The sequence below is a fragment of the Pygoscelis adeliae genome, unplaced genomic scaffold (assembly GCF_000699105.1).
Source record: "Pygoscelis adeliae isolate BGI_AS28 unplaced genomic scaffold, ASM69910v1 Scaffold106, whole genome shotgun sequence".
In the NCBI taxonomy this organism is placed as follows: domain Eukaryota; kingdom Metazoa; phylum Chordata; class Aves; order Sphenisciformes; family Spheniscidae; genus Pygoscelis; species Pygoscelis adeliae.
This window is the reverse complement of record NW_008824939.1, coordinates 3,644,671-3,654,002: the sequence shown is the minus strand read 5'-3', so window position 1 is coordinate 3,654,002 and position 9,332 is coordinate 3,644,671. Positions and strand designations below refer to the sequence as shown.

Here is a 9,332-nt window from a genome sequence, read left to right as displayed (position 1 = left end):
CCCCAGCGCAGCGCAGTGCCGGGCCTCCTCCTGACGCAGATAACCCGTCCCTGGTGGAGTAGCGAAAGAAACGTAGCTCCCGCTGTTACTGCTTGTTGTAGTAACAGTGACAACAAAAACAACTTACGGGAAGAGGTTTTAATAACAAGCCAAGAGGATAAAAACTGCCCTGAAGGTTTATCCTGTAATTGTAACTGCTGCGATTGTCTTGTGTGTCTTGACACTGGATTTATTCATTTACATGTTTGTTGCAGCACTATGGCTAATACAAAGACAGAAGATGAAATAATCCTCTTTGAAAGAGAAATGAAAGAGTTTTGGACCAAATTAAAAAGCATTTATGGCACTGAACAGATCAATCAGACTTTAGCACTGAGAGATTCATGCAAGGAGTCCATAAAAGTGCTTTCAGGTAAAAAGGCTCTATGTTCCTGTCGCTTCTACCTTTTCCAAGTTATCATCAAACTTCTTCAGATAACTGAAATAACTTTCCATTACAGAGAAATGGTCCAAGAAGCTGAAAGAAGGGGACCTGATGATTGATAAAATTAAGGAGTATAGCAATGGTATGGTATGGTGTTTTATTCATCGTGTCTAACATTTCTAAAATCAACTTAATACAGCAGAATAATGCATTTAACTTCCCATTTTAAAAGGTAAATTACATCAGAATGAAGATAGGATTAAAACCAAACATATTTGGTTGGTTACGGGACATAAATTGCAAGTCAAAAGCAATTTGTTGGAAAACTTCATTGATGATGCAAAAAGATAAAGATTGGGTAAAAGTTTTCTGTATAGTGGTTTTGGTGCTTAAGTATTTAAAACAACGAAGTACCAGAACTTGCTGACTGCGATAGGAAAAGTAAATTAAATTGCTTAGTAAAGTTAAATATTGTGAGGTTACTTATGCCTCTTCCATATTAGTAATAGAATACAGTCAGCCTATCAATCTAGGATTAACTTCTCTGAATTTTGTAGTTAAACTTCAGAATATCGGGTAAAAATAATTGCAACTCTAATACCAGCCAGTGTTTCCATTCCTTGCTTTCTGTCAAATTATGTGTCTGTGGACAGGATCCACCATCCTCCTGCTTTGAGGATGTATATAGTTCTGGCACCAGAAACAAGTTGCATCTGATTGAAGTGTCAGAGGAGCTCCCTATTCAGTAGCTTCCCTTTTGAGTAACTTTCACTTCAAGCTTTTATTTGATGCTGTTAGTATAGTTACGCTGATTTCTCTCTTCAGCCGAGATAGCATACATTTCACTAGATTTTATTCAAATGAGTCATCTCAAACTATATAGATAAGTACTGAATAGCGGGGACCTAATTAATCAACTGTATAGGTTCATATTTTCTTGCCTCATTTCAGAGATTCTCCAGCAGAGCCAACACATATCAGAAAATCAAGAGCATTTGACAGAAATAAAATCTAACCTAAATCAAGAAGAAGAGCAAAAGAAGGACTTGACTAACAGCATCCAAGAGCTTAAAGAAGAGTTGATGAAGAAAAAGGAAAGTAAGTAAGCAAAGGGTAACAAGTATATTTTCTTAATTAGTGGAGCAATTGTTTTCAACACTTGGCTCTTGATGGGCTTTTCTACTGTTGTAACTATTTTTTTATGTTCTTGTTTTACCTTTACTTTGATATTTATGGTGGCTTTTAATATTCTAGTAATATCTTCTAAAAACAAAGCCGCTAAGGAGAGAGTGGAACGGCTATGCAAGTCTAAAGTATTGTTTGAAGAGCGGCTTGGACTGGAGATACGCAGAATTCACAGTAAGTTTCCAACGTTTCCATGTGCAGTGATACAATGTGGTTAATGTTGGATCCTGCAGTGAAGAACACACTAGCTTCCACAACTGAAGAATTGCCCCAGCCCAGGTATAACCATTGTCTCTCAGATGGCAGAATATGGTATGGTAAAAAGCGCTTGTCTTTCAAAGAGACCAGGTTTGCTTAACTTGTAAGTATTCTAAGAATGTTAAGTGAAACTGTAGCTTAATATTGTGATTTTTAGTCATCGTTGTGACTCTCCAGCAGAGGTTAATGGTGTTAATTCTGTTTGTGTTTGCTTTAGATGAACAATTACAGTTTATATTCAGACACATCGACCACAAAGATCCTGACAAGCCATATGTGTTTACCCTTTCCATAAATGAACAGGGAGATTATGAAGGTATGTGAATTCTGAATACTTAAGCAAGAGGACAGAATCTGATGCCTCTGTTGGAAAAAAAGGGAGAGGAGTAAAGTACAGTTTAGTTGTAACCTTTATCTTCCAATTTCTGAATGAAAAAATCTCGCAATGGTAACAGTTTTTTAAATGAAGTTTCTCTTGTTTATATAAAAATACAACTGCTTATCTTCGCTCCCTTCTATTTGTGGATTTGCTGTTTACTTCGTACTGAGCAAAGCAGGAGAGAGAAGAGGAACACAGGCATAGATAAATACTTCAGTTTGTAGTTTGTTGCTGCTTCCCTTTATGCTGGAGTGGGCGTTTATACTAACAGACATATTTCAACCTGTTTGAGAAGCCTAGAGGGCAGAAAAAATGAGGTTCCCCACAATGTGGGGAACCCTTACAGTTGTGTGATATAAAAGAAAGATTAAAACTTGAAATCCAGCATTCCTCTCTGCAAGGGTACAACCTTTCAGATCTTAAAGCTGTTTTTGCAATACAGATCTTCAGTTACGAAGAACAGGAGCGGTAATTTGAGTACTGTGCCGAGTAGCTTCTAGACAGATGCTACTGCTGCTCTGCTCTGCCTCTGGTTATGGACTGAATAGATTCCTGGTTTTACTAATTGAAATCTAAACTGTGCTGAAGTTAAAATTTTATCACATGCTGGGCTACATCAGTTTTCAGTCTGCCTGCCTGCAGAGCAACAGAAATGTTTAGGAATGTGTTTTCAATTTTTGAGCAGGCTGTGGGTTACTGAAAATGGCTGTAACAATTCAAGCAGGAGCACAGCACTGAGTGGGAGGTCTGGAAATAAATAAAAAAAAAAATTGTGTGTTCTTTGAAGCTTTGTCTTTGCTGGAAGAAAATGATTTAATAGGTTACTCAAAAATAATACTGGATGAAGCTAAAACATACAAAGATAACAAACTACATTTGTATTTCATAAGCATGGAAAAACTGATACTGAATTTTTTTTATAATTGTCTAATCTTTTGGAAATTTGTGTCATTTTAGTGACTTCCTGTACTCCTCCTCTGGACTGTATAGCGGAGCTCCAGCTCAAAGTGAGAGAAACTAACAATTTTTCTGCGTTTGTTGCCAACATCAGAAAAGCTTTCACTGCTTTGTCTTATAAACAGTCTGCATAAAACTAGCCTATACTTCCCTTTCTAGCCGTAGAGCACTTTTTTTTTTCTTTCCTTCCTGTATTGGGAAAGTACGTTTTTATCCATGTCGTCTTCTAATTTCTAAATAAAGAAAAATAATGAAAATAGTATTTTAGTCCACTGTCATCTAGAGACATTTTGGATGATTCTTCAAACAACAGTATAATCAACTACTTCCTTAACTGAATGTCTCCAGACATGTAAATTTTGATCCAGTAGCAAGTAGCTTAATGATGTAATGATGTCTATTTAGCTACCCCAGGAAGATATTCAAAATAAAGTACTTCCTGTAATTTATGTTTCTCTTCCAAAAGCATAGAAGTGTCTTTCGGGTTTGTATGCGGTTGGAATACCACAAACCTACCAAAATAACGCACTGGAGCTTAGCAATTACTTCAGTTACTTGTGTCACAGGTCACTATCTTAGTTTTTACCGTTGTGTACTCTCCAGTGTTACCGCTCATTTTCATACGTGTAAATTGTTGTTTTTCTTTTGGTCTGTTTAAACTATATATTTTACTGCCTGTTTCAGATTCTTGTCTGGATGCCTATTTCTGTTTTTAGTACCAAAACCACTTGATGTGTATGCTATTCTTGAATAAAGCTCTTAATAGGAGCGGGTGAGAACTTTGTACTGATTTGATCAGAAATCCCAGAGATGGGAAATAGAACCCTGCTGTAGCCCAGAGGTTCCTGCCTCCCACAACACCCAGCTGGGCAGAAAAGCTGGCCTGAAACTTGAACTGCAGTGGTGAATGAGTAACACTCATAAAACACTAAGGCTGGTTATCTTATTGGGTATGTTCTAGAACAGACTAGTCATTTTGCTTTATTGCATAAAGCATGTTGCAGTGAAGGACTATTTATCATTGTCATTGGAAATCTTACTTCAGGCTTTGCCCCATCTTATAATGTATTAAAGTATGAAATACAGTAGTTATAGATAAATCATCTGTGTATCTTGCAGCTTATTAGGAAGACTGTTACTGCCACAGTACTCAGCTTTGATTAAAACTACTCTTTTTTTCTACCTTATTTGTAAAGCCTTTTCCTTTTCACAAAATATTTAAATAGACAGCTGCAACAAGAAAGAAGACTCTTTATTTGATAATATAACATAGTTCAGATAAAATCTTACTAAATTCAGTCCTGGAAACTCTAGTGAAGTAAAAGACCACTTGAATCGAAAACTAATGCTGATCCCTCTCAAAACACAAACTTCATTTTTATGTACTTAGATATATAGTGTAAAGAGTAAAAATATCCAACACTCGGAAAACCCTGTGAAAAAGTATTTAGAATGCTAGCATTTCCTAAATAATGAAAATAACCCTTTAAAATATCTTTTTGAAGAATGTTCCAAGTTGTTTCTCAATAAAGACAAAACTTAAGAATATTTTCTGTGAAGTAAAAATTCTTCATTTAAAGTAACTCCCTTTCTCAAAGCACCTGTAAACAGAGGCCCCGTCTTTCCAGCGAGATGCTAGTTCAGTTAACTACTTTAAATTTATACAGCATGTACTTACTTTAGCATTTCATTTTTTTATCAGGAGTGGACTTTTGGAGTGAATCTCCTGATCCCCACCACTTTGGTTCACATCTCAAACGCAAACTGTGTTCCTTTTGGAAGGCAACTAAACTGGGAGATGCACGCATAATGTGCCCTTGCTGTTAATGTTACGTAGTCCATAGGACAGACTAGAGCTGGTCCGAACCAGCATTTGGTGCAGATGTTGGTCTTTCTGTTTTTCTAATATAACTATAGCAGCACTCACTGTTCTTGCCCCAACCTATAATCTTATGCTTGGGTAAAAACCCAAAACAAACACCCTCCCCACCCCCCCTCCCCCTTTATTCCTATGCCTTCATCAGCTTCTTAATATGTAAAAATATTATGTAAAAACCTGGCCATTTAGGCATATTTAAATCTGGTGGTGCTGACAAGATACTCTTACTACAGCTGAGAATATTGGCCAGTCTGATGCGAACCATATTTTAAATCACTTGGTTTGTCTAAACTTAACAGTACAACTTGCCGGATACAGCACAGACTATGCACTCCATCTTCTATGAGATAGCTACAGTGCATCTTAACAAAAACAGTAACCTGCGTTTGCACATGTTGTTGGCTCCAAAAAAGAGATAATCTTCCATTTCTTCCTCCCTATAGGGCATAATTTGCTATTTTCTAAATGATGCATCATTTTCCTTGGTATGCCCTATTGATTTTTTTCTTGTCCTACAGCCAGCTATACACAAAACGAGCAGTAAGAATGGTAAAGGTGCCAACTGATTACATTACAATTCTAGAAGAGAATGGCAGCAGAGATTACTAGGCATTTCTATAATGACATCTCAAATGAAATACATCCTTAATGTCTGCCCTGTCTATAAACCCCAGGTACTCTCTGAGAATTTTGTAACCGACAATGGGACAAACAGAGGCATAGGCTGGGAGTACTGGGTCGAGTTGTTCATCAGCAGATTTTGCCTCCTTTTCAACCATGCTAACAGGAATATTTAAATAGCAGGTATTTCTTTCAATTATTTGCTTCTACCACAAAGAGAATGCTGTAGGCGCATGTATGTCAGTCAATAGACCAGTAGTTAAAAAAAATGCATTCGGCCAGCTCTGCACTTCCCACGTCTATCTTCTCTCCCAGGAGCTACGACTGCTGTGTTACCCTGCTTTGTTGGTATCATCTCTTCTTCTCTTCCTTCCTTGTACAGAAGCCCCCACCTTCCATGTTAGAAAGTCTATCCCTTCTGGCTTCTCACTAATGGCATTGCCCCTGTATCCAGAATGACTGTATTCATTCTGAAGCATGCTCCTGCCCTTCTCCACCTGTCTGTGCCAAGCAACTCTTATTTGCTCTGGAAAGTAAGAACTTCAGGATGCTCAACCAAATATTTTACAGCTGTTGTATGGAAGCAAAAAGACAGGCAGCAGGCAGCCACCTCGCTTTCATGTTTTCAAATGGAGCTGTTTATTCATTCAGGGTGTACATATTGCTCAGAGGCACTCTGTAGCATATCTGATTTGATCATCACCTTCACAGGAGAAAAAAATTGAAACGCCCTGAGTAACAAAGACAAATGCTCAGGCTTACAGCCGTTTTCTTTTCGTGTTCATCCCGGACATGAGTAGTTGGCTTATTCCTTCTAACAACATCACTTTGCCAAGATTGCTATGCACAGAACATAAAATATATGACAACCACTGCACTGGAATTTATATTCCTAGGAATTATTTGCGAGAAAAGATAACGTGCTTGGTTGTAAATGTTTTGTGCATACACCTAAAGCAAGAAGTGAAGTTTGAAATGTTTATTGTGTGTAATTTAAACCTTTACAGCTCCTTTTGGAGTTTGAATAATGAACCTGCTTATATTTGCCAAAGCAAATCAGATGCAGATCTTACCTCCTCTAAAACAGAGCCAGGCATTCCAAAAGCAGGCAAAAGCTAGGAAAGTGTACACAATAGATTTGTTTCTTTGCTTATTATAAAATATGAAGTAAAACTGGCTTGTGACATCCCTAAAACAGCCTTTATGCTAGCTGAAGATCTGTCTTAAAAATCTTAAAATCTTTGTGCCTTTATCAGATGCACTTAGTGCTTACAGAATTTCACACACCTGGATCTCTGGCAATTTGGAATTTTCTGTTTGTTATGAAGCTGCACAATACAGCGATATCCAATAATAGTAAGGACAAATAGGATAATACTGACCCAACAGAAACAATTATTGGGACCCCAGTGTACTGGTTAGCATACAAATACAGACCGACATGCCCCAAAGAGCATATGGGAAAGCTCTTGAGCGCAAAAGCAGTATAGTATGCAGCTTAGGGACTATGACACACTATCCACCAGCCCCCTCCAGCTGGTGCTAGTACTCCATCTATTAGCAGGATCAGGTTTATCTTAAGGCAGATACAGATTTTAGTGAAGGTCAGTAATGGCTTTTCTTTTTTCACAAATCAGTTTGCCCAACCCTGAACGTTGCTTTCCCTTTCAAACTGCTGACCTGTACTTAGCTACCAAGGCTCAAGCCTGAAATGCGCGGGCCATCAACTAACGCTGACTGCACGGAAAACTGCTGATGTACTGGCGCTCAGCACCTCATCAAATTTATCTCATAACACAATGCAAAAATCTGGGAAAAGGGTGTTTAGTTTCTTAGATACTGGAAATAATATAATACACTGTGAATTTAAGGACTGTTGGGAAGACAAAATAATATTAAACATTAGTAACATATGTACTAAGTGCATTTAATCACAATTGTTTGTATGCTAGCTGGAGGTCAGATCTGAAAAGAAATCGAACTACTGTAAGAGTCCTTCTGGCTAACAGAAGAGTTTTATTACACACCTACTCAACCAGGAGTGGAGGTGGTTAAGCTGAGTTTGTTGACATTTTTCATAAACCCTCTTGGATGTTGCTAAACATATTTTGAAAAGCAAAGAAACAAGTAATGGCCACACTTGTGAAAATTAAGAGAGACATGGAACTAATGCTGTGCTTCTGTCACATTCCAATTGTGTTATATTACTTACTGTCTTCTCTAATGCTTCAATATCAACTTTGTGAATTTATTCAGTACCTTGATATTGTCTAAATTAGTCCTGTCATTATAATACTCTAAAATCACTGTGAGCTCGTTTGTGAGTGATTTATAAGATAAGAGATATACCTTCAGATTGAATACTTCACAAGTACTCAGTTTCATAAAAATAACAAACATATGCACACATAAATCACTCAGTCCCACGGGCAGATTACAGTACATTTTTTAACTGTGTGAATAAACCATACTAAATAATTATGGTAATACTCTTACCTTTTGGAAAGCAATAGTTGCAATTCAATTACGTCAGACTTTACTGCTGAATAGGATTGTATGCCTGAAGGGTTGGGGGGAATGACTCTGATTGCCAGACTGTGAGACTCCATTCTTTTTGTCCTTCTTATTATCCCTAATCACTCTAACGATTATACACAAAGAACCCTTTAGAATCTTGAGCTTATAAACAAGTTGTTCCAGCAGAAGCAGAGGTAATGAAGCCTGATTTCCTACAGATCTGTGGTTTTGTCCTTCAGTGGTGCCATTCTCTTCACTGCAATACCCCAGCTCTTCTTTAGTCTCCCTCGTGGACGAGAACCAGCCGCCACTCCTGGTTTACGCTACTTCAGCCTCTGCCTGGCTGCTGCTAAAGCCCAAGGACAACAGTTGCACTCTGCCTACCCTTCCTCCAGTGCGAGCATTGATTCGTGGTTCTCTCCTTTACCTGCTTGCTGATTTTTAGTACGCTGCCAGAACACTGATAGCTGCAACACAATCTCCTTTTCAAATTTGGACTAATTGAGCAACGGGTTCAAAAGTTGTTAGGGAGACAGACCGGTAAAAATAGTGTTTAATCATGCAAGTATGTAGTGGTTTTTTATATGGAAATGATGAATTGAAAGAAGATACAATTAGTGTTAATTTGATTTCCTTCCTCTTCAGTCACAGCATGTTGAACAATGCTAATTGCTATTGCCTTTTCTGTTTTGTGACTGATGGATAATTCTCTACATGGAAACACGGTCTTTGACTGTCTTGCCTCAATGAATTCTTTTGCACTGGCTACTGGATCATGGGCTCAGTTCTCCACTACCCAGTATCTTCTGCACCAGAGCTTCAGCTGGAATAACTGGCTTGGCAGAGAAACAGGTCTGTTGAACAAACACCAACTATACATCATTATTGTTTTGATTTAGAAGCATGCTACGCTTACTTTACACTGATGGCAGTTATCATTAAAGAGTCCAGGCTTTTAAGAGCAGACTCCATACATAAACTTTTTGGCTAAGCGATGAGTAGGTAGAAGTGATGATAGAAGGGTGCCCTCGTGAGTGGTGTACTAGCTGTCTAAGTTAAAGCACAATACGTTCAAGTAAAGGCTTACCTCGTAGGTTAAAAATAAAAACAGA

General features: G+C 37.9%; 2 protein-coding genes across 2 annotated transcripts in view; one reads left to right on the top strand and one right to left on the bottom strand.

Moving 5' to 3' along the window:
* Window positions 1–1,036, bottom strand: part of G6PC2 (glucose-6-phosphatase, catalytic, 2) — a 14,137-nt gene extending 13,101 nt beyond the window's left edge. Inside the window, exon 1 of the mRNA XM_009325410.1 lies at window positions 1,026–1,036. The gene's annotated coding sequence lies outside the window, so the exon portion shown is untranslated. The remainder of the gene's footprint in view (window positions 1–1,025) is intronic.
* Window positions 259–3,465, top strand: SPC25 (SPC25, NDC80 kinetochore complex component). Its single transcript, XM_009325411.1, has 6 exons — window positions 259–412; window positions 501–566; window positions 1,376–1,522; window positions 1,679–1,783; window positions 2,085–2,183; window positions 3,204–3,465. Exons 1-6 carry the CDS (start codon window positions 259–261, stop codon window positions 3,335–3,337), a joined length of 705 nt encoding a protein of 234 aa, XP_009323686.1. The 3' UTR covers window positions 3,338–3,465.
* The last annotated feature ends 5,867 nt before the right edge of the window (window positions 3,466–9,332 follow it).

Excerpts from the sequence above, each read along its gene's own strand:
- SPC25 (XM_009325411.1), top strand. The coding sequence starts at position 259 with ATGGCTAATACAAAGACAGAAGATGAAATAATCCTCTTTGAAAGAGAA. Across the intron at positions 413-500 it reads GTCCATAAAAGTGCTTTCAG|AGAAATGGTCCAAGAAGCTG; the intron begins GTAAAAAGGCTC and ends TTTCCATTACAG. Across the intron at positions 2,184-3,203 it reads TGAACAGGGAGATTATGAAG|TGACTTCCTGTACTCCTCCT; the intron begins GTATGTGAATTC and ends GTGTCATTTTAG.